Source organism: Macrobrachium rosenbergii, chromosome 41 (genome assembly GCF_040412425.1).
Source record: "Macrobrachium rosenbergii isolate ZJJX-2024 chromosome 41, ASM4041242v1, whole genome shotgun sequence".
Lineage (NCBI taxonomy): Eukaryota > Metazoa > Arthropoda > Malacostraca > Decapoda > Palaemonidae > Macrobrachium > Macrobrachium rosenbergii.
This window is the reverse complement of record NC_089781.1, coordinates 45,165,961-45,193,174: the sequence shown is the minus strand read 5'-3', so window position 1 is coordinate 45,193,174 and position 27,214 is coordinate 45,165,961. Positions and strand designations below refer to the sequence as shown.

General features: G+C 35.5%; 1 protein-coding gene across 1 annotated transcript in view; it reads left to right on the top strand.

Moving 5' to 3' along the window:
- LOC136827128 (sodium-dependent dopamine transporter-like) overlaps positions 1-27,214 on the top strand; it is a 194,674-nt gene that overhangs the window by 12,715 nt on the left and 154,745 nt on the right. The window contains 3 exon segments of the mRNA XM_067084890.1: positions 12,328-12,708; positions 12,907-12,953; positions 12,955-13,039. Coding sequence (XP_066940991.1) covers positions 12,328-12,708; positions 12,907-12,953; positions 12,955-13,039 — 513 coding nt within the window.

Here is a 27,214-nt window from a genome sequence, read left to right as displayed (position 1 = left end):
GCACAAGCGTATCATAATTGAAGGAGCATCAAATATTGAAAATAATAAAAGTTTACTTTCGGAACAGGTAGAACGAACAGCCAGTTTTGGGTTCTTTCAGACCGCAGTAAGCACTTGATGGCAGTGTTATGTTACTTTGGGTGGTCTTTTGAGGTTATATCTGCAATTCAGCAGTTCTGTGGCTCCTTTCATAGGTGCTCAAACTGCAAGATTCAGGTTTGCAGACATTAAGAACCGAGCCCTTCGCAATAATCTCAGCAGACCATATTAGCTAAAGAAGAAAACTTCTTTCTATTCATTTTGTTTACTGATAAATTAAAAAAATGCACAGAAGACTAAATGTAAGCTAAGAAAAAAAATGCTCATATCATTTATAAAAGTTCTTGATATTTGATAGGAAGATGGAATAAGCAGATAGAGGACAAATATCTAAAATGTAGACCTACACTATTCTGCACTAGCCTTTGCCTTTTGTGGAAATGCAAATCAGATTTTATAAATAGCCTTGGCATTTCATATAACACAGAATTAAGTAAAATTCTTTAATAAAGACATTCTCTTTAAATGATTTGGAAGGAACAAAACAATTTGGTTACCTAGGTTACCGTGCTTTGCCACATTTATGGAAAACGGACACACACCTGCATATCTATCTATCTATTTATCTATCGTATGTATATATATATATATATATATATATATATATATATATGTATATATATATATATATATATATATATATATATATATATATATATATATATATATATATATATATATATATATATATATATATATATATATATATATATATATATATATATATATATATATATATATATATATATATATATATATATATATATATATATATATATATATATATATATATATATACATATATATACACACACACACACACACACACACATACATATATATATATATATATATATATATATATATATATATATATATATATATATATATATATATATATATATATGTGTACACACACACATATATATATATATATATCCTTATATACGTATACATATCCGGAACCCAGAGTAGACATGATGAGGCATCTTTGACGTTGAAGATTGAAAGATTAATCCTGTACATTCAGTTCATGCTCATGGGGCCATGTTTTCAAGCTGGTGAAAAGAGGTCTGGTTAGCCCATGTTTCTAATGAAATTTACTCCCTATGTTTTTTATTGGTTCTTTAGAATGTAAAAGCCTAACACACACAGGGGCCCTAAAATTTCAAACCATCGACCCCTTCATCGAATTCTTAAACCCTCATCGACCCCTAGGCACGTAAAGTAATTAGATAAATAATAATTATCCAAAATAAATGTCTTTGTTTCAAGGGATAAACACCTTCGCCCTTTTCCTGCTTTATTGTTCCTGGATTAAGATTAATTTCACCTTCATTATTTGTTCATAATCAACTCCTGTGTTTATCGATCCGCTTTTAATCCCTGGCCATTTCTTGCCCCTTGGATAATCCCATCGACCCCTGGGGGTCGATATTTACCACTTCAGAGACCTCTGGCCAAGCCTCCCAGGCCTGTTAATATTTTTGTTTTTGTGAATGGTAGCACATATATTTTTTATATAAGTCTGTTTCTGCTTTTAGGATGCCATAAGAATTAATTTTCTGAGCAGCACATCCACATCAGTGTGGAATTTATTGCGCTTTGTTTTTAACACTCCTCATATCTTGGGAGGGCTAACTAGATCCTGGTTCAGGTATGGACTCTCTTAACTTTTAATGAAATTACCACTGTTTTTATTCCGCATAACATTTTTGCAGTTATTCTGAAATCTACATTGACTACCATAACACAAATCTGGGATCTGTTTCCATAAAGCACCATATCACATTCTTGGGTGCTTTTCACAGATTTAAGGTTCCAACAGACAGATATTTGTACAAATCATAAACTCAATAGCCAGCTGATCAATCAGCATCATATACCAAGCATCCTCTAAAGTAGGAAATTCTGTGTTACTTTGTTTTTTCTGAGCCCTGTGACACAACACTACTGAGGAGAAAGGTTTAGCTTGATGCAAAGGGAGTCTGTTTATAGTAGTTTCATACTTTCTTTCATCTTTTTCTGCCAGTGGTCAATGCTGAACTATGATACTATTGATCCACCACTGCTTTTGAAAAATCTCCTCTGTCTTTTCACCCATGGCAATATTATTAACAATTTTGTGGGCTACCCCAACAATACTAATGCCTCTTTATCTCCACCTTGAACATTTTTTACTCTTACCTTTTGAATTATGTATTATTCAACATCTAAAATTTTGTCTTGTTACCCTATCAATGGAAATAGGTAGAAATACTGTGATTAATGCACCTCTTAACACCCCGATGCCCTTGTATTTTTAAAACAGGTTTCCAACTTAATAGCTTTTGTACCTAGATTTAAAAATATGAGAAAACTCCTTTTCCTCTCAGGATCAATAAAGTTGCGCCATTATTTCCATAAGCACTGATTTCTCTGAACTCGTTCCGACTGACCTCAGTTCGAATCCTTGGAGGAAAAAAGTCTCATCATTTCGCATCCAAACTCCAATCTCTAAGTTTTCAATGAAAGGCACACACAAAATTACTGGGAAATCAATCAGTTAAGGATTCATTGCCATTATATATATATATATATATATATATATATATATATATATATATATATATATATATATATATATATATATATATATATATATATATATATATATATATATATACTTTCTTTCATTCATAACGTTAAGCATTTACTTTAATTACTAATCCATAGAAGAGCCCTAACGCAAAAGACTTAACTTTCTCGTTATATGTCTGAACAGAATGCCCATGAGCACTGTGTCAAACCCCTATAGTCTTTCAAACAATCTAAGATGGACAGTATGCAGCAAGTAAGGAATTCGTCCGTTGTCAGACATCTCATTGTTATGACTAAAAGTTTTGCTTTGTTGGCACCTGCTTACGTGAAATTCTTAAGATATTTTTATTCATTTAAAGTTAATATCAAAAACATATTTGACATCATATATTTTCAGTACAAACCTAATTTCATAAAAACAAAGAGATATGGCATAATTTTTGGCCACAGCTGCCAAACCTTAGTTTCACTGACACGTGGTCAGCAAGGGCATTGAAACTGCCAGCCTGATCAAGAAGAAGAAGAACAGTGGTCGCCTAAAGCAGCCAGTGTCACTGGACATTACAGACAGCCAAAACGGAGACAAATCTCGCCACTGCCAACGGCTTCACTCTCAGGCCAAGGAAATCGTTTATAGCATAGTAAAATACTTTAAATACTTTATTTTAGAGAAACAACAAGGGGGCCTTGTGATAAATTATTTTTCTCCCCTGTACGATGAATGGTTTATTTAACCTGCTGAGGCACAAAAAATACAATCACGTAAACATTAAGCAACTGCTGAGGATGGATTATAGAAAATAATCAAATTGCTTGAAAAGCTATTCCTGCCGTAAATTTCAAGTGTTAATGCATTAAACAAATATGATATTAATATAAGAACTATGATTATTATTTCAAAGAAAGAAAAGCCAGCGATAACAACCAACATAGTTCAGCAAATGACACATCTCAAGTAAAGCCATGAACAAGGGATTAACCTCAAGGGAGAGATTTAAAAGGAAAAATAGATCTGGTACAGCTGTATTCTTTACATGGCCACAACCTAGTGGTCTTAAAGTGTTTGGAAGACTATAAGTTAAGTATATCTTAGTTTAACCAGACCACTGAGCTGATTAACAGCTCTCCTAGAGAGGGCTGGCCCGAAGGATTAGATTTATTTTACGTGGCTAAGAACCAACTGGTTACCTAGCAACGGGACCTACAGTTTATTGTGGGATCCGAACCACATTAATGAAGAGAAATGAATTTCTATCACCAGAAATAAATTCCTTTAATTCTTCATTAGCCGGCAGGAGAATCGAACGCTGGGCCAACAGCGTGCTAGGCGACAACTCTATCCACCCCTTCAAAGAAGAACTCAACTTTCTGGATAAAAACAACTTATCTTTTCAACTTTATTTTCCCACATCTATCCAGCCTATTCTAAATTTTTGGTTCTTCCCTTTCCTAACACTTTCAGATTATACACACTCTTCTTATAAAATCTATGGACTGATATTTTTCCGCACAACCAAAGGGTCTCTAAACACTCTAACCCATCCCTTTATGGTAATTGATTCCCCTCTGTACCTCCACATATATCACAGTTTCAAATCTTTGTACACTACTTATTCTGTACAATCAGTTAACCTCAACATTTTTTACTTTTTTTTTCTGGAGCATTCATCATCCATATACTGTCTTTATAAAAGAGAGTTAGTATCTCAATAATTCCATCATACATTATCACCTTGGGTTCCAATTCTATTTCAAATATTTTTCAAACACCCTGTTACCTTCCTTGCTTAACTACCATCATTTGTTATATTTAGTCGAAGATACAAGTAAGAGCTAACCATTGCTCTTTTTCCACCATCCATATCAACATTTAGTACTCCATCTTTCTGACCCCATCTTTCTAATTTCTATTTAACATTTTTACCTTACTCTTCCTCACATTTACTTTCAATTCTCTTTTTGCAAAGATTTAACCACTTTCACTTGTCTCTTCAATATCTCTTCTCTTTCCCAAATCATCATTGTATAACATTCTGTATTCCACACTCCATTCATGATTCATTTTCTTATCCTATATCCTTGTACCTACACTTACTGTCTTTCTAACATCACTTCACCCATAGAAATATTGACTTTCCGTAGAAATATAACAAGCACTTGTCTCAGACATACTACTAGGTATAACAAGTCACTCACCTGTCTACATATTCTAACACATCATTTTTACCTTAGGTAAAAATTTTAATAACACAGTCATTTATCTTCCATGCCATACATCATCAGTATTCTTGCTATTGCTTCTCAATTAGTTTTGTTATATGTTTACTCTAGGTTCACATGTGGCACATACAGCATTTTTCTATTGACTCCCCAACTTACTGCACACCTGTTTCATAAATACTACCTTATTTAAACATCCTTCCTTACAAACAATGGTTAGCCACTCGGTCAGACTATTGCTACCACACAGCCACATCTCATTTGTGATTCCATCAACTATCAGCTAGTGCTGGGTTTCTACTCTTGAACATTTTAATTGCCCTTATGACTCCATTTTCATTCGAATTCTCAGGTTCAAACAAACTCTTTCCCATTTTGCATCATTCAACTCTACCTCTCTTTTATCCTCCATAATCAAGATATCCTTAACTTATTTGTTCCATTGCCAAGTGGTAAGACGTTAAGGAGACTTGGTGTAGATCTCTAGAGTCTGTCCAACCTGCCACGACATTTACTTCTGGGCCACAAGTGCATTGCCTTAACCTTAATTCAGAACTTAATGGTTTAGTCAGCTGTTACCTTTGTACCAGTCTTAAAAGGCAAGGATTTAAATCCTGGCCATATTGCAAAAAAAAAATCGCAGCAAAGAAGGCATACAATGAGAGAAAAATAAACAGAGAATAAGAAGCTATAAAAACGAACATTAAAATTAGAGAGCAGATATAAACATCATACATAATGTCTTCTGAGCACAAATTATTCTGAAGATTGAGGAAACTCAATATTGATGATTTACTAGCAGCTGAATGGTGAATTTTGTACATATAAAAATGTATATAATATTTATGACAATGAATCAGATATAAGTGAAAGGAAAGAGATTATCTGTGATTTGATTGTATGACAGAAGAGATCATGTGAAGGTTTAAGTGCCAACATGCGTCCAACATTGCCGGAATCAGTTCTTAACTCAAAGGATGAATGAGTGCACTAGGTTAACTGTTACCCATCTACCGACTTTAAAAGGCACAGATGCTATAATTTACTTAGGAGTTCTTATAATATATATGTCTCTTCTGGGTAAATTATTCTCAAGGCACATTTAAAGATTTATTAATAGCTTAGCATTTGGAGACATAAAAATGTTATGTGTAATATTTCTGACAAACTATCAACAACATGTACAGTCATGTGAACAGGCCTAAATATTAGACTAATATAATGGAGATGGGCTGATTTACCTTCCAGGTGCAGTACCTGAATTGAACAGGAAAATGTGCATAAGAGTCAGAATGAATTGTTTTCTCTCTCAGTGACAGTGTATTAAGTCAGCGGTTACTTATGTCATCATTATGTTTGGCTCATTTATTATGATACAATCCCATTTGCAGACAAACTAACTCAAGGTGCATTGACGTCCATATTATTGGACTGCTGGTGATCTAATAGTGAAAAGCATAAAATTTGCATGAAAGGTATTTTGGGCAAACTATCAAGGGCATTATTGTACCTGAAATGGAATTTCTTGGAATTAGTTCTCTATTCATTGTATGTCTGAGTGCATTAAGTCAGTTTTTACCCAGCTACCCACTTTGAAAGGTTTAGATTGGAATTCCAGTTGGGGAGGGTTAAGTGAGTATGGTACATAGATTAAAAGAAGAAGATCTATGTGCCAATCCTGTACGTATATTCTCTTGTTCAGTAATAAAGGAAGCTCACTGCTCTAGCTTTGCTTATACCAAGCCCTAGTCTTAAAGCTCGTGTAACCTGGTTAATAAACTGACCTCTTCTTAAATCTCATGTAACGTGCTTAATACAAACTGCTTTCTTCTTAAATCTCATGTAACCTGCTTAATACAAACTCCCTTCTTCTTAAATCTCATAACCAGTAATATAAACTGACCTCTTCTTAAATCTCATGTAACCTGCTTAATACAAACTGCCCTCATCTTAAATCCCATGTTACCTGTTTGATATAAACTGCCCTCTTCTTAAATCTAATTCAACCTGTTCAATATAAAGTGCCCTCTTCTTAAATCTAATTCAACCTGTTCAATATAAAGTGCCCTCTTCTTAAATCTTATGTAACCTGCTTAATATAAACTGCCCTCTTCTTAAATCTCATGTAACCTGCTTAATGCAAACTGCCCTCTTCTTAAATCTTATGTAACATGTTTAAAACAAACTGCCTTCTTCTTAAATCTCATGAAACCTGCTTAACACAAACTCCCCTCTTCTTAAATCTCATGTAACCTGCTTAATATAAACTGACCTCTTCTTAAATCTCATGTAGCCTGCTTAATATAAACTACCCTATCCATAAAATAAAACCTGCTTAACACAAAGCCTCTTCTTAAATTAAAGTAATGCTTGATATAAACTGTCCTCTTCTTAAATATCACATTTAAAATTCTTAATACAAACTCCACTCTTCTTAAATCTTATGTAACCTAGGCCTAAAACTGCTCTCTTCTTAAATCTCATGTAACCTGCTTAATATAAACAGGCCTCTTCTTAAATACCATGTAAACTGCTTAATACAAACTGCCCTTTTCTTAAATATTATGTAACTGGCTTAATATAAACTGTACATTATAAAATCTCCACGTAACCTGTTAATATAACCTGCCCTCTTATTAAATGTTATGTAACTTTTTAACACAAACTGCCCTCTTCTTAAATCTAAAGAATCTTAATTGATAAAAGTAAACTGCCCTCTCCTTAAACCTAAGCAATCTGCCTAATATAAATGTCCTCTTCTTAAATCTCATGTAACCTGCTTAATACAAACTGCCCTCTTCTTAAGTATCATGTAATCTGATTAATGCAAGCTCTTCGTTTCTTAGATCTCATTTATCCTGGTTGATATAAACCGCCCTCTCCTTAAATCTCATGTAACCCTCATAATATCAACTGCCCTCTTCTTAAATTTCATGTAACCTGATTAATGCAAACTCTTCCCTTCCTAGATCTCATGTATCCTGGTTGATAAAAACTGCCCTCTTCTTAAATCTCATGTAATCTGCTTAATACAAACTCCCCTATTATTAAATCTCACGTAACCTGCTTAATATGATCTGCCCTCTTCTTAAATATGATGTATCCTACTTGATATACAGTATATTGCCCTCTTCATAAATCTGATACAACCTGCTAAATATAAACTGCCCTCTTCATAAATCTCATGTACCTACCAAATAAAAACTGCCGCCTCCTTAAATATAATATTACCTGATTAATATAAGCTGCCCTCTTCTTAAATCTCATGTAACCTTCTTAATAAACAGCCCTCTTCTTAAATTTCATGTAACCTACTTAATATAAACTGCCCTCTTCTTAAATCTCATGTAACTATATAATAAACTTCCTTTTTCTTATATCTCATGTAACCTGCTTAATACAAACTGCACTCTTCTTAAATCTCATGTAACCTACTTAATATAAACTGCCCTGTTTTTAAATCTCATGTAACCTACTTAAGATAAACTGCCACCATCTTAGATCTCATGCAAACTAGCTTAATATAAACTGCCCTCTTTTTAAATATAACATACTCTGCTCAATATTAACTGCCATTTTCTTAAATCATATGTAACCTGCTTAATATTAAATGCCCTCTTCCTAAATCTAACGTAACATGCTTGAATTTCTGATTTTTCTTAAGTATAACCTGCTCAATATAAGCTGCCCTCTTCTTGAATCTCATGTAACCTGATACAAACAAACTCTCCTCTTCTTAAATTTTATGTAACCTGCTTAATATAAACTGCCCTACAATGAAATCTCATGTAACCTGCTTAATAAAAAGTCTCTTCTTCTTAATTCTAATGTAACTACTTAATATAACTGTCTTTTCCTTAAAGCTCATATAGCCTGCTTTATATAAACTGCCCTTATTTTAAATATCATGTAACCTGCTTAATATAAACTGGATTCTTAAATCTGGGGTGTAACCTGCCTTAATACAAACGGCAATCTTCTTAAATCTTGCTTGATATACAAAACTCTTCTTGAATATCAGGTAACCTGGTTAATATAAAATGTCCTCTTCTTAAATCTCATGTAACTTTCTTAATATAAACTGCCCTCTTCTTAAATATTCTGCTTAATAGAAACTGCCCTCTTCTTAAATCTCATGCATCCTGTTTAATATGAACTGCTTTCCTCTAAAATCTCATGTAACCTACTTAATATATGCCCTCTTCTTAAATCTCATGTAACCTGCTTAATACAAACTACCCTCCTCTGAAATCTGAAGTAACCTGCTTAATATAAACTCCCAGCTTCTTAAATCTCATAAAAACATTTTAATATAATCTTTTTCTTCTTAAATCTGTTTAACCTTTGAATATAAATCTTCTTCTTAAATCTCATGTAACCTGCTTAATACAAACTGAAATCTTCTCAAATCTCATGTAACCTTCTTAGAAACTGTCCACTTCTTAAATCTCAAGTATCCTGCTCAATATAAACGCCCCTCTTCTTAAATCTCGCGTAACCTGCTTAATACAAACTGTTCTCTTCTTAACTGTCATGTAACCTGCTTAATATAAACTGCCCTCTTCTTAAATCTCATTTACCTGCTTAATATAAACTGCCCCCTTTTTAAAAAAATTAACCATTAAATAAACAGCCACCTTCTTAAATCTCATGTAACCTGCTCAATACTAATCCCCTCTTCTTTAATCTCATATATCTTGCTAAATTTAAAATACCTCCTTCTTAAATCTTTTGTTACCTACTTAAAATGAACTGCCCTCCTCTTAAATCTCATGTAACCTGGTTAATGTAATCTGCCATCCTCTTAAATCTCATGTAAACTGCATTATTCAAACTCCCCTCTTCTTAAATCTCATGTAACCTGCTTAATATAAACAACCATCAAAATTAAAGCAACATAAAATATCTTAATACTAACTGCCCCTTCTTAAATCTTATGTAACTGGTGTAATATAAACTGCCCTCTTCTTAAATCTCATGTAACCTGTTTAATATAACCTTTTTCTTCTTAAAATATTACATTTACTGACTTAAAACAAACTGAGATGAACACTAAATCTAATGAATTTTGTCTGAATTTCCAAACTGGCCTCTTCTTACATCTCATGCAATCTACCCTTAATATAAAATGCCAGCTTCTTAAATCTCATGTAACCCTTAATATGGATATATATGCTGAATAACGACCTAAACCTTCAAGATGGAAACCCTGTCCTCTTAAGAGACATTTTAAAATGGACCATTGGGGTTTAGATGGATGATTGCCCAAGGCCTTTGCAGTTTCATTAAGATATCATTATATAGGGGTAATATAAGATTAACCCCAAATACTATCACATAACACAATGGACCATCTAACTAAAAAAACAAGATATTTAGGTTATATTATATTATATTTTTGGCACCTGTTCAAGAAAAATAGACCCCAAACCTAATAGAATTTTTAATCTATTGGTCTATAAAAGTCCTTTAATTAAAAAAAGAACTTAGTTATATCTAAAAATAAGCAATGCTGAAGTTACCATTCAATCCAAATCTGTGCATTTCGAGCAGCTTTTTACGTCTAAAGATGTTAACTTCAGGATCAAATTTTGTAAAACGCTCAAGGAGTTGGCTGGTGGGGTTTTTTGGAAATATGTACATATGAAAGAACACTTTAAAATTGATTCAGCTTTATAGTTATTTGTTTTTTGGTTCGACCCTGAATTGACTGGCCTATATCTCTACATCGTTACAAACTTGCAAAACACAACGGTTTTTTTTTTTAACATTTCGAAAACAGAATGATAAAGAAGAAAAGATGAAAACTTTTTGGGAACCTTCTTAACTATTCGATGAGATTTTCGGTATTATTATACTTCACACCCGGTCTGCAGCCCAACTATGAAACCCACATAGATGGGTAGTACACAATGAGAGGAGTTCAAAACATCCCCATCTTTCCATTCTCTAATTAATAGTTTCGGAGATGATTGATAAATGTTGAAAAGTCTCCAACATACGATAGAGCTATATAACCTATACAGCTGTGTAGAGCTCCTGAAAACTAACATTTTGAACCCCTACATCACTAGTCGCAAACCAAAATTTACTTATATAATTAATTTATTTAAAAAAAAAACGATTTTTCACTCCTCGGTAAACAATTTTCTAAGTCTCAAGTTCATTTTCCCCCCGCCCGAAACTGCTCCTGTTCGTTTGTTTGTGCGTGTTCGTTGAAGACTGTTTGGGTGAAGTTCCGCACATGCATTTGAGTCATCCAATAAATTCAATTTTTTCCAGTTGGTGCATTTTTTGCAGCCTCTCCCAGTCTCTTTTTAACCAATGGGAGTTCACTATTCAAATGTCTTTGGGTAGACTCCAGATATATTTCAAATCACTTAGCTGTTCGCCTCAAGAATGGAAGGACTCCAATTGTGTGTTTCGTGCAATATATCTGACTTTCGTGCTTTTAAAGGGTTTTTGAAGAGGAGTAGGCAGTGGACTTTTTAAGAAGACATAGGGTGCTGCCCATACAGCTTTTGTGTAAAAAGTGTGAAAAACCTTGTAGATACAGAGAAGACAAGAGGCAATGGGTGTGTGACCATTACGTGTGCTACAGTAAAAGAAAGAAGAGAAAGTATTGCAATTTCGTAATGAGTGACTCTCAGGCTACACACTATATTTTTCTTGCTTGTTTTGATGGCTTTTGCATGTTTCATGCCATTATTGTTTTCAGGAATGCTTAGTTTTCAACTTGTGATTAAAGTCGGTTATTTTTCGGAAGCATCCAGCCAGCATAAAAAACATTTTTTCTGTTAGTTTTCTTTTGTTTTACCGTTTTTATTATCTTCCATGCATCACTCACCTTCTGTTACTACCTTCCTCACATCACTCATTTTCTGTAACCCCTGTGGCTAGCAAGCACAGCGCAACATTACCGCCTGCCAGATCATACAAGCTTACCAAGAATCTTTCAAAATGTGGATAAGGCGCGAAGCGCCGTTCCGCCATGTCCAAACTGAAAACAGAAATGTTAAAAAAATTACCATTAAAAAAAGTAGCCTCACCCACATTGTTGGGTTATGTTGAGGTAGTGACAATCGGAAAATGATAGTTTTGCAGAAGATAACACCAGAAAACAACAAAACAAAAAACTATAAGGAAAAAATGTTTTTTTATGCTGGCTGGAGGCTTCCGAACAATGACCTTCGCCCTTAAAAAAGTCGAAAACTAAGCATTTCCGAAAACAGCAATGGTATGAAACATGCAACAACCATCAAAACAAGCAAGAAAAATATCGTGTGTAGCCTGAGAGGCAGTTCAGGTGTAAAGTATAATTTTACCAGATTTTCTCGTTTTCTATTTTTTTGTAGTTAAAATATTACATTTACTGACTGCCAACAGTAATTGAGATGAACACTAACTAATTTTTGTCTGAATTTCCAGGTGAGCGTAGGGTGGCAGGGGTGCTGCCCTACCCACGAGGTGGCAGCACCGAACTTGTTCCCCTGGGTGGAGGGGAGGTGCTTGCGACTAAACCTTCAGCTACCCAGTTCGAGGTGGATGGACCAGTTGGGGGAGATGGAGGATCGGCAGGAGTGCCTGTTGCTGCAGTCGCCCCACGAACCCCAAAGGCCGCACCCAATGGGCCAACAACTAATGCCCACGCATCAGGTTCGGCACCTGCCCCAGGACCCCCAGGTGTGGTCGACGATGGTCGGGAGTCCTGGGGAAAATCCATGGACTTCCTGCTGTCCATCATCGGCTTTGCTGTGGACTTGGCCAATGTGTGGCGTTTCCCCTTTCTCTGTTACCGCAATGGAGGAGGTAAAACAATATACATAACACATTCTTCCTCTGTTATTTGTATTTTGAATAGAACTGAATCATGATACTGGCTTGACGAAAAAAACTTAAATATGAGCGTGTATAAAACTTAGAATGTTTTTTCTCTTTCTAGAAAAGAAATGAAGTGAATGAAAGAACATTCCTGTGTTATGTACTCTTTCCTTTTCTCCTTCAAAGGTGCCTTCTTACTGCCCTACTTCCTGATCACAGTGTTTGGGGCCCTCCCCTCTCTTCTTCATGGAGCTGGTTTTGGGTCAGTACAATCGACAGGGCCCCATTACTGTTTGGAAAGTTTGCCCTTTATTCCGAGGTAAAAAAATACTTTGATGTACATGTATTTATATGTTAGAATACACACACACACACACACACACACACACACACACACACACACACACACACATATATATATATATATATATATATATATATATATATATATATATATATATATATATATATATATATATATATATATATATATATATATATATATATATATATATATATATATATATATATATATATATATATATATATATATATATATATATATATATATATATATATATATATATATATATATATATATATATATATATATATATATATATATATATATATATATATATATATATATATATATATATATATATATATATATATATATATATATATATATATATATATATATATATATATATATAATATTTACATCGTCATCACAGCGCATATATGATTATTAAGGCCATACAAAAATTTTTCTTACTGCAGTGCAGTGGTTATGTGTCAGGAGTACTGGCCTTAAAACAGGGAAGCCTGGAGGTCCTTTTTTGTGAGGTCGATAAGTTGAGTTGATTATGGTGATCTTTTCTTTTGTAATATTTAGTCTTTTTTCTTGTTTATGAGTTCTTGACATTGCTATTAATAATAATTTATGGTCTTAGTTATGTTGTTCACACATTACGTTGCTATTGCCAATGAATCTTGTTCATTGACCCTTATAATTAGTGATTACTCGTGTTTTAACACACAAATACACACACATATATATATATATATATATATATATATATATATATATATATATATATATATATATATATATATATATATCAGTTAAAGAGCAGAATTTAAAATATATAAAGAAATTTTTATTGGAAGGTCGTAAATTCACAAACATAGACAGTTACCATTCATAATTTGATGTGAACTTGGAAAATAATAAGAATCAGGGAAAGTTCATCTTAAACTTTTAATTTATCCACTGCTTAGAAGCTTTCTTTTGCAAGGAAAATTATGGTCAGGAAATTATACCAAATTTCATACATTCTTGAAAAGAAATCTCTCTAATTATACAATAAACTTAGAAGACTGAATTCCCCCTGCTCTCAACTCGATATGACTTTCATAGGTGGTAATGATATTTAGGGCAAAAATACTTATCTTTTCTCTCTTTCTTTCTCTCTCGGTAAGATTTGTGAACGCCTTAGACAGACAGACAGACAGACAGACAGACAGACAACACCGTCTGAGGAGCTCAGGGAGACTCAAGAAAAAGTTTCGGCGAAATTTAATCTATAAAACCATAATGCAAACGAAAGAATTGGGAGGAAAATTTAAATTAATCTGATGTTTCCATTTTATTCTAAGAACCACTGCTCGCTCTCTTTTTAACGAAATTTTCGTACAGTTAAATCGGCAAATAAAGAAGTTAAGATATTCTATAAAGTTTTATCAAGATTTTTAACTTAAATATTTCATAACTTAAAATTGTACATTTTCAGAGCTCTTTCAGTATAAATGAACTGAAAGTGAGTTCCATTTTCCTTTTCTTAAAATTTTGAAATGTTTTTTTTCTTGAAACTACCGGTAATGGTAACAAAACAATAAAATACTAAAATGCAGCATAAAATTATAAAAAATGATGAATAGACAAAATCAGGTTTAGAATTTGGCTTTCTTTTATACGCAATATTGGGACGGTTTCCCAAGTAGTTCATTACCTATATTGACCACCCATTTTGCCACAAAGAAGGGTGACATAAACCTAGCTATGCTGGCACTGAAATAAGAGGCCAGAACAATGCCGAAGACTTAGAATCGCGGAAAGATTTTGAAAAACCTCACGGGCTACTTTCCTCGGATACTAGGCAGTCATGAGAACACGTCTTTCCCCTGCGGTTGCCGGAGGCAGACTCGTTTTAAATTAACAACTGAAAAACCTAACAATAGCAAAATGCTAATTGGCTAGGAGTGTTTCTTCATTTCCTGCTTTTGCGACTTGTGTGGCCGGATTTGATTATGTTTACAATTTTATGTGATTTCCATATGCGGAGAGCTACTTACGAACATTCAAATTCGTGAATGTTCGTATCAGCTCCCTCTACTAATAGACATTTTACCCCTTTTTCAGGCGTGAATGTCTATAAAAGCTAGATGCATTAAAATTGTAATCTCTCTCTCAACCTTACTTCCCCATTTATTAAATTTAAATATATTGGAATAAAGTGTCTGGTCTAAGATTAACTTAGTACAAGCTAGTATGAGAATTTACTCTGCAGCACATATTTACTATAAGTGATTATTTGTTCTTACACGTGAGTAATGTACAGTTATTTTCCTAAGCTAGAGTAGAATGACTCTAGTTTTAAGCTATGTTTATCTCGATGTATCAAAATATAGAAAGTGCAGAACTTTAAAACATAAAGATACTTAATCAAAGATGTGACTATACTCAGACTGGTTCTTAACTATTATTTTTAAAATTAGCCCTAGCTACGTTTTAGTTAATTTAATACAAACTTTTGTTAGATCATATATGGACATATTTGACCTGTGCACTGATTTTTGAGTCATCATGCAAGCAATTGCATGGAAGCAAAAGTTCAAAAGCATAGGGCCAGTGGATCTGGCTGATGGCACTCTGCATTTGCACGTGTGCAGAGCAGGTAGTATAACCTAAAGTTAGAGGTATGATACTAGAAGTTGTAAAAGATGTTAACAATGATTAACTTTAGTAACAGAAGAAACATACACAATCACAAAATTACAAGAAGATAATGATTTACAATTTACAAATAGTGAGAGAAAGGGAGCGACTTGGCATCCTACTCTGGTTTTGGGTGCCAAATTACTCAGATAAAGTGAGGCACTGTGCCAGATTGGCACGAGTGCCAGAAGGACTCAATGCTCTCTTAGGCGGGTCAGAGTCCAAGAGTAGCACTGGTGTACCACCTTCCCAGCTGCTGCGACAAATGAAGCAGGGGCAGTGCCAACTAGTTCTACCAACTGCCATCGCAAATCCTTAAGCTCTGTGATCAGCTGAGATATGGAAGAATGTCTCATTAGAACTTCTTCTGAAGGCTTGGGATGGCAAGGAAGGAGTTGCGGGCATGCGAGGCTTGCAGGTTATGATGACCAACTCAGACACAAGTTGTGAGACTGTATCAGGGGACAAGCCTCCGCTAAGGTCAAGAGAGTCCAGAAGGGACCCTAGTAAATTTCGAGTTAGCTCTCTTACTGGCACTGGTAGCAGTGCCAAGCCGGGCGAAGAGAGGGGGGGCCAGACTGAGATCTTCCAAAGGGAGATCTATGTGTTGCTCTGGCTCTGGCAATAAGGCTGGGCCAGGCACAGGAAATAAAGTTGGACTTTGCTCTAGCACTGTCACTACGGCAGGGCCAGGCACAGGACTTACATTGGAAGTTGGCTCAGCATCCGGGACGAACAGAGCATGGCACTGCTTAGGGCACTCAAGTGGCACTGGCAGGGAATTTGAGGCAAGTTTGGGATCTCCTGGAGGGAGATATAGTGCGTGCTCTGGCACAGACACTAAGGCAGGGCCAGGCACAGGAATTATATTGGAAGTTGGCTCAACATCTGGGACAGACAGAGTGTGGCACTGCTCAGGGCACTCAAGTGTCACGGGCAGGGAATTTGAGTATGCTCTGTCATTGGCACTAAGGCGGGGCCAGGCACAGGAATTAGACTTAGTAAAGGCTCCAGCTACCAAGACGGGTGAAGCCTGGCACTGCTCAGGGCCCTCAGGTGGCACTGGCAGTGTTTCTGAGGCAGGTCTGTGTAGACTAACTGTGCCCGTTGGAGGTTGTGAGAGGTCAGGACCTCTAAGTTGTCTTGAGTTCAGTGGAGACAGGGAGTCCTGTCCCAGAAGGAAGTCATAGCCTCCAGGAATGTGTTTGGCAGCTGCAATGGTGCAAATCCGAATTCTGTGAGGCCTAGTGACCCTCAGACAACCCGTTAGTAGTAATAGCTTCACATAGTTGATGTTCCTTATAGTGAGGAGCTTGTGACTTTCAATTTTGGCCCCATAAGGGACCTTGTCTTCCCATATAAGGGAGATTTGAGTGCCAGTATCCTTGAATGCTTGGACCTGGCGTGCGGGGTAGTGACCTCGAGGGGGTGCCACAAATGTGGGGCCTTTGACTGGGAGGTCAAGAGATGAATTGGTGACTGCCAGAGCAATGGTGGGAGTAGCTGTTTTGCCAGGGCAATGCTTCCAGAGGAAGGAGTGCCCATAGACCTTACATGCAGTGCAAAAGACCTTCCTAAAATCTTTGCTAGGAGCTGGTGAAGTTTGTGGAGTTTGCTTGGGTTGATCAGGGATCGTTGCAATGCGTGCAAACAGGAGCCTTAGGAGGTAGTCCATTCTTAGGTTGAGCTGGTGATAAGGTGTGACTGGGAGGCAAGATTTTCTTGCCTAGAGAACTAATATGAGCATGATGAGTTTCCCAATCATCTGCTAAATGGCAGCATTCAGCAAGGCTTTTGGGGCGTTTCTCGTGTATGTGGCTAGTGCTTTTGGAGTGTAAAAGAAGTCCTCTAGTTGAATATACTTGGAATGGTCATCAAACTCTGTGATGCTGAGGGATTCCAGCCAACATTTAAAGGCTCGATTTTTGTAATAAATCCAGTCTGTCCAAGTTTGACCCACTTCCTTTGGTTGGCAGAGCCAGTGTTGTCTGCAGCGTTCAGGGGTAATTTCATAGGCCTTGATGATGGCCTTCCTGACCTCATCAAGGTTCCCCTGTTCAGCATCTGTTAAAGGGTGGAGAGTGACTAAACCTTTGTCGCCCATATGTTTACCAAGGACCAAGGAAATTTCTACTGGGATAGGCACAAAATTTGAGAAGACCTTTTCTATGTGGTCAAGCCAGGAATCAGGTTCGGTTTCAGTCCACTCCTGAATTAGCATATTCATGCTGTTGAGAGTGGACTGAGGAGTGGCTGAGTGGGATGCTCAGCATTATGTCGAGCAAATGCCTGGCAAGACTTTTCAAGGATTAGCTCATGATTGTGCTAACTTTCCTTGTCTTGCCTTTCTTATTCAGTTAAAGCTCTTTTCTCCTGTGCCAATGCGAGCTTGAACTGTTGTTGCTTCGCCACTGCTTCTCTCTCCTGTCTCTCCTCCTCCTTTTCTTCTCTCTCCTTTGCTTTAACTACCCATTCATTGACCCAGGTGCTCAGTTGTTTTCCTCTGTAGTTCATATCCTGCCCCATCCCATGGAAGAGTTTGAAATCTTCAGCATACAAAGACATGTTGCTGTTACTGTTGTGAGCCTAAAGCTCCAAGTAAGGTGGTAGATAGGTTAGTAATAGGCCGTGCAGTCAATTTCATAGGAGGGAAATGGCACTCTGCTTTTGGCAGGGTGTTGCTATGCAATGGTGTGGGCCAGTAAGCAGCACTGCTAATTAAGAAGGGTAATATGGTTCTGAAGTACTGAATAATTAAAAAACACATAAGTGCAATTATTAGGTTTGCAAGGAATAAACTGTGTGGATTGTTCACGAGGAATAATTTGGTTAAGCTTGCATGAGGCGATCAAATCAAACCAAACATGCATAAGCTGATTGCTTACTGCAGTTAATTTCTCACACATATTGGATGATAGCACATATGTGGGGTATATAAACACAGAATTTGATTAATGTGCTGATGATCACTGGAGTAACACAGAACAGAGGTAAGGTTCAATTTAGAACAAAGTAAATAAATCACAGAAATCGGCAGTACAAAAACACGCTAGTGAGTGGTGTGGAGCACACAACAATATAAAATAAAATTAAAATTAACATCAGAGTGATAAGCATGAATGATTAATAGCACAGTTTATGAATCGTAAGGTTGTTCCTTAGAAATTAATTCCCGCGACAAAAGTAAACAGGTGGTGAGTGAGTTCAGTGACTGGTTATGTGACACATAACATGTGGACTCGTTCCAAAGAATCAAGTTAAAATTTATTGCTCTCAATATTCACTTGATTGAGGAGCGGGTTGTGGCCAACATGGTCAATAAAAGCATATGTACGAAATAGTAAATAAAATATAACCTTAATATGAGGTTATGGGTAAGACAAATTCCCCTGGATATTGGTTTATCAGTAATTGGGTTTAACTTCACAGGTCAGTTAGTAAAGCGTATCGTTTGTACTCACATGAATGTAAATTTTCACAGACTTAACCAACATGAATTGAATGAATAGTATACTGCTTTCATAGGAAATTTTAAAACTAAAGGATTCCTGCATGGGATATATAAGTGAATGATATCAATAATGATATGACGAGTAATAATACAAGGTCTTGCATTTACTTAAAAGCTTTGAATGACTTTGGGAACATGAAAGTGCGATGGTAAATGTTTACGTTAACTTGGGGATATTAAAATGATGGTTGACATCTGTCAAAGTTTTACCAAAATGGCGGTATGAATGATAGGTGAAATGTAATACCCAGCCATCAGCAGAACTTAGCTGTCAGAGACAACCTTGAGATGGCTTGCAGACAAACACAGACGGTCGTTTGCCTTGTAATGGTGTCATAGGAATTTAAACACAATTTTTGCTGAATGCATTAACATATGAATGCATACACATTTGCTTTATGCTTAATGTGAGGATAAAAATTCATGTAAAAGATTGAATATGAAGTCGAAGATGAACAATCCAGGATTATGTAAATTATATAAAGTCTTTAGCAATGAACTGGCTACTGAGAGGAGAGGCGAGTGACAGGAATGGGTGGCAGCCAACATAACAAGGTGCCAGATACCTCTTTCTATCTAAGCAGTTTCGCAAGATTTCAGAGGGAATATTTGCACTTTCCCTGAACTTTATCACGTTATCACTGTGATCACTTAACTGCCTAACTAATTCCTAACCACTGAAGACCCATGGTCTTTTTATAGCATGCAATAATGACAGAATATTACCAATATGTGTGCGCGTGTGGCAACGTTCTCTCTCATAAATGAACTCAGATGCAAAGCGGTGTTTTACACGCTCGAATACACTAGAACATCTTAAACATGAATTCTACAGTGCAATAGAAAATCAAAAAGAATACTTATGTTGTGCACTGCTGTCCACGATGTGCCCAAATAATTTAACTGGATTTATGTTACAGGTTTGTTCTTCTTGCAATTTCCCAGATTTACCCAACCAAGGCTGATTTGCCACTCTGCTGGGAATCGGGGGGAGGATGTTGCAGTCTTCAATCTGCAAGGGCGGGGGGGGGGGCCTGCAAGGGAGCAGCAAGATCCTAGCAAGGTCGCCACTTTTACAAGTATAGCTTGCAATTCACTACCTTTCTCTTACCTGATATATCTCTGCATCCAACTGGGGGACTACACTCAAAAAAAGATCAATAAAATTATTTGAAAGTTAGCTTAATTAAAGCTTAAGGAAAAATAAGTGTTTCACTTAATTGATTATTAATACATGAATCAGAAGAAGAATACAAGGGAGCTTTAACCACTAGCTCTGTAGCACCGTGACTTGTATTAGTTAATAAAGCAAAGGTGCCACAAACAATCCAGATGATACTCTGAGAATATCTCTGAGAATAAATTAAAAATATGACTAATGCAACATAGGTTGCTTAAATGAATCAATATTCATAATTTAAATTCCTGAAGGACTCTTCTCAAAGTTGGCTGATGAGGGGCAGGTGAGTAAACAGCACTACGATCTCCTGTTCTGCAATACAGAACCGCACTATCACTTTGATTGTTACAGCAAATGAAAACATTCAATTAGGAATGCTGAGGGCTGAGAGGGAAGTAATTAAAAATCAAATATAAGGCAAACTGGAATGACATTGATGATTTACATTACACAAGTAAAGATTACACTAACTTGTTTAGGCTTTTAATGGGGTTATAAGGGAATGAATATAAGAGAGCAGTTGAAATACAGTAAAAGAATATGTTGCCGAATAAACTTCCAAATCCACACATTACCTTAGTCCTCTGGACGAGATGTCTTGAAAGCAAAGATAGAACTGAGTCATTGTTCAAGGGGGGCTTTGATGATCACACTCTAATATGGATCAGGTCCGGATAACACAACAAAGAGTGACTTAGTGGGCGGGGTGGGAACATGGGGTTGGTGGGGTGCCAACTGTCAAGAGGTCTGACTGTGAAGCTGGCTGGTCACGAACTGGCTACTTACCCGTGATCAACTTCCTTATACGCCCTTGGTTCTCGCCTTTTCAAATGCTTACTAGCATGGGCCAGTTGTGCTCAGGTACCATTACTTGTCTTGTGAGGTCCAACGTCTCCTGATTTTGAGTTTTGCCTGGAAAAGGAAGCATTTCGGCAGCACAAGGGTTTGGCAGTGAGGTATACAATAGAGGGGGTCGTTAGAGGTGGAGCAAGCTAACTTTATGGGGGCCACAGCGAATCTCTAATTGGCTAGGAGTGTTTCTTCACCTCCTGCTTTTGCAACTTGTGTGGCCCAATTTGGTTATGTTTACAATTTTATGTGAATTTTATATGGAGAGCAATGTATGAACTTTCAAATTCATAAATGGTCATATCACTTTATATATTTAGATATATATATATATATATATATATATATATATATATATATATATATATATATATATATATATATATATATATACATATGCACATATATATATACCTACATACATATATATATGTATGTATGTACAGTATGTATCTAAATGTATATAGTGATATGAGCATTCATGAATTTGAAAGTTTGTACGTAGCTCTCTGCATATATAAATTTTATATATGTATATATATATATATATATATATATATATATATATATATATATATATATATATATATATATATATATATATATATATATATATATATATATATATATATATATATATATATATTGTCACGATGCGTATCAAGTACCTAGTTATTACACAACTAATCTCAAAATTCAAAAATATACCTCACTTCAGCCAGATACCTGAACTCTCATAACATTAATAATTATGAGTGACTGCTCTAAAGGTAACAGTGATCCCTTAAAAAAACTTATTTATCAATCATTTGAAAAATCAAACTATGTTTATCAGAATATGTGTGAGGTATCAAAAATTAAACTAGAAATATTCTAGAGTAAAAGGGCATCACTCAATCAAACAACTCTAACTGTTTCCCTGGTCTTAATTCACTTTAGCAAAACTAAAAGAACAAAACATGTTTATCACTTTGCCTTATGCACACACAATCAATCCAATTCACTGGTGATCAATAAATGAAACATTGCTTTTCTAAAAATATTAAATACAAAAATTTATTTTTAAATTCAAAGTTTTATAATTAATTAATAGAATTCAATCTGAAAAATTTATTATTACTTGAAAATAACACAAAACTTAATTAATTCTTGAATTAAATTGTGAAAAAAAACTAATTCACAAAAACTTTATCAGGAATTTAAATTAATCAAGCAAAAATTTAAACTATCAAGAATTACTCAAGATTTGAAAAGAAAATCTTAATAAATGTTAAATTAAGTATGCAATGTTAAATTAAGTATGCAATTAAATCAAGTATGCAATGTTAAATTACCAAGAAATATTTAAAATGCTATGTAAATAAATGTTTACATCACATAAAAAAGTGAAAATATAAAGAGATTGTAAATAGAAAAAACACAAAAATACACATAAGGTTTATCAATAATGATTTCACTTGTTCATTTCAAAATTTCCTAACTTATCATACCATGGTATCAATAAGTAAAATTTCACGTTACCTTACACAAACTTGTGAAAACCTCTATAAAATTACTTGCTGCAGCTGCGTTACCACAAAACACACTTTTTTTACCAGGCGCCGTTACAAATTAAATAACTTTGCTAAATTCAGATCTCAAAAGTTAATGTTAAAAGTGACCACAAAAATTACGTTAAAAGTAATCTCTTCTAATTCTAAGAAAGAGAGAGAGAGGGAACCAAATTAACTGGTCTTGGAAATCAGAATGAAACAGATTTAGGAATTCCAATAACACATGAAACAATTACATGATGTCATTAAAGCATTTTGGGTGCGAGATACAAACAAGAAGTTCTAGAAGTAGGAGGTGATGTCATTAAAGCGTCATTAAATCATTTTTGAGTGCGAGATACAATGGGAGAAATTTCTAGAAGGTTGATGTCATCCCAGCAAAACGTTTTGAATGCAATCTTACAAAACATGGTGTAATTGATCAGGACATGAATTCTTTCTCTCAATGTGGCATATGTGACTTGAACAATGCATGTAACAACATGAAATCACTTGTCTTGTGCCGTATGGGACGAATTGGCATTTGTTTTGCAAACCTGTCATCATGTTAACCCAAAACAAAGCGTTCCTCTTATCTCAACTGATGACAACTGAAATGAAAGAAGTCTTTGCTGGACACACATGTGTTCATATACTACGCGTTTATCAAGAAAGATATTATTCATTCTAAACTACGTTACTATTAAAATTGTATTATCAATTCTAAATTATGCTATTAAGTTACTTAATCTATAGTTCTTTTGAGATCTGATGCCAAACTAAATATGACACTTCAACAATCATTATCATTACACATAACACATGAAAAAAAAAGTAAATATGTCAAAATTATAGGAGGGTATATGTATTACAAGGTAACATTATGAAATTCCTCCCCCCAGAAGATTACTTATCCCGGATTTGAATCCAACGATTCACAACGGGATAAATAATCTGCCATGACATTATCTTTTCCTGAAATATGTTTTACTTTTACATTATATGGTTGCAGGCATAAAGACCACCTGTTCAGTCTCATATTATTTTTTTTCATCTTATTGATGAACGAAATTGGGTTGTGACCGGACAACACTAAAATTTCTTCGTTCCTAGGTCGGTTCACATACACTTCAAACTTTTTCAATGCTGTGATTAATGCTAATGTTTCTTTTTCGATTGTTGAGTAAGTTTTCTGATGCTTTTTCACCTTTGAAGACATGAAACATACTGGATGGAAGATTCTGTTGTCATCTTCTTGAAGTAGAACAGCTCCAATTCCATAGTCGGATGCATCAACTTGTATCACAAACTTTTTATTGAAGTCTGGAGCTTGAAGCACTGGTCTTGAAGTTAATATGGCTTTAACCTTCTCAAATGATTCTTGACATTCTGAGTCCAAACAAACTTTCTTTTCAGACTGGTTAAGTCAGTTAAGGGAGCTACTATGGCTGAGAAATTTGGACAGAATCGGAGATAAAATCCAGCCATGCCCAAAAATCTTTGTAGCTGTTTCCTCGTAGCAGGAGGGGTAGCCTTATGGATACCTTCTACATTAGCATCAATAGGAGCGAGAAGGCCTTTTCCAACTTCAAATCCTACATACTGTACAGTTGCCTTTCCAAACTCACTTTTTTGTAAGTTGATTGTTAGTCCTGGTTCCCTGTAGTTTCTTGAACACTTTTCTTAATATCTTCAGATGTTCTTCCCATGCATTAGAATAAATCACAATGTCATCAAGGTATACACCCACTCCTTCTATTGATCCTAGTAGTTGATCCATCACTCGCTGGAATGTTGCAGGTGCATTCATCAGACCAAACGGCAAAACAGTGTATTGATACAGTCCAAAAGGAGTAATGAAAGCTGACAGCAACTTAGCATTCTCATCTAAGGAATTTGATAATATCCTTTCAACAAGTCTATCTTGAAACAAATTTGGCTTGCCCAATATTATCAAGTAATTGATCAATAAGAGGCAAGGGATAATTGTCAGCCACACTGATGGAATTCAGTTTCCTATAATCAGTACACATCCTAAATGAGCCATCTGGTTTCTTCACTAACACACAAGGAGAACTATAATGACTTGAACTGGGTTCTGCTAATCCATGCTGCAACAAATATTCAACTTCTTTCTTCAAAACATCTCGATGAAAAGGTGATAAGCGATAAGCTCTCATTTTAAAAGGTTTTCCATCTTCTCTGATCTTTATCTCATGCTTTGTCAGATTGGTACGCCTAGGTACATCTGCAAAAATGTCAGGGAAACTTTGAACCACTTCACTTAATTCATTAATTTGCTCAACACTCAGATGTTTTAGTTTATCTTCCAAATTTTCTAATATTGAAGAATTGTTCATCTTGCTTTCAGCTCCCAATTCGTAGCCATCATCGTCCTCTGTAGATGAAGTTGTTTGTGTTATTGACACTGTTTCAGTTTTAGTCTCTGAGAAGTAAGGTTTCAAAATATTCACATGTATCTTCCTCTGTCGTTTTCCTTCTTCCTGGTGTTTCAATCACATAAGTTTGATCACTTAACTTCTCTATTATCCTATAAGGACCTTGAAACTTATTGGTAAGGGGGAAATCTTTTCACTGGTAAGAACACTAGAACTTGCTGTCCAATACTAAAATTTCTTAGCTTAGTTTTAGCATCATATTTTCTTTTCATTTTCTCTTGACTTATTTTCAAATTTTCTAAAGAGAATTTTCTAATTTCTCTTAAACTTTTCCTCAAGTTCTTCTAATATTCTCCTTGGATTTCCTCTTGATTTTCTTCCCAATTCTCTGCAAGAATCTTCTATGGACCTCTAATGTCTCGACCAAAAATCATTTCATTCGGTGAGCATCCCATGCTTTCTTGATAAGCATTCCTAACTTCAAATAACATTAAAGGTAAACCAGCATCCCATTCTCTTCCTGATTCATTACAATATTTAGTTAACATACTTTTCAATGTCTGGTGGAACCTTTCCAAGGCTCCTTGAGTCTCTGGATGATAAGCAGTTGATAACTGTTGTTTTACTCCTAACAAGTTCATCACATCCTGGAATAATTTTGAAGTAAAGTTCGTTCCTCTATCACTTTGCACAATTTCTGGTATTCCAAACTTGGAGAAAAACTCCACCAACTTCTCAGCAATTACCTTTGCACTTATACTTCTTACAGGAATCGCCTCAGGATACCTAGTCACTGGACACATTAATGTTAATAGATATTCATTTCCTTTCTTTGTTTTCGGAAGTGGCCCAACCACATCTATAATTACCTTGCTAAAGGGTTCTCCTCTAACTTCTATGGGATGTAGGGGTGCTTTCTGAATGGTTTCATTCGGTTTTCCAGCTATCTGGCATGTGTGACACACTCTGCAAAATCTGCTAACGTCCTTGTGAAGTCCAGGCCAGAAAAAATACTTCATAATCTTCTCAACAGTCTTCCTGATTCCCATATGTCCAGACTCATGCGCTACTGCTACAACTTGTTTCCTCAATGGATATGGAATCAAAATTTGATGATATTCACCCCATTCAGCATTTCCTGGTATATCTGCAGGTCGATGCTTCCTCATTAGCAATCCTTCCTTTAGATAATAACAGGTAGAGGTTTGTTGCATCTCTTCTTGATCAACAACTCTGAAGAACAAATCAGCCAACGTTGTATCCCTCTTCTGCAGTTTCATTAGCTTCTCTCTTGTCACTTGACCAACTTCAAGGGCTGAACTCTCCATATCTGCTAACTCTGCTTCTGTAGTTTCACTACTATCTTCAGGAACACTTTGACTACTCAGAGTCTCTTCAATAACAACAGGATCCTCTTCTTCTTGGGAAATCTCTTCATTACTAACACTAGGGAAACTTCACTTTCCTGGAACAGTTCTTCTAATCTTAAAGATCCTTCACTTGATTCTTCTGGTGCAGGTAAATCCTCAGTATCTTCACTTGCAGACATAGTTCTCTTCATACTCCTGGTAGTTACACAACTTGGAAACAGGTGGGGTTTTTCTTCTCTAAATCTACTGTAGGACTAACCCTTAATGGTTTGTCTGTCACTATAGGACAAGGAACAAATGGTACACCACCAACTTCATTACCCAGTAAAACATGTACACCTTCAACAGCTAGTGAGTCCTTTACAGCAAAATCAACATTTCCTGTCACCAATTCACAGGACAAATGCAAGCGGCATATAGGAGTTACCTCTTCTCCTCCTATACCCTTCAAAATAACTGAATCTCCGGTGAGATTCTTCTCCAACTGTGGGTGAGCACCACGAACTACCACACTATGGTTACTCCCCGTATCACGTAATACCTTGACTGGTACCTGCACACTTCCTCCTTGAGTTGTCAGCGTACCTTCATAGATATATGGCTTAAAAGCCTCCAAGCTGCTCAGCCACTCACTGCTTGAAGTTACATTTCC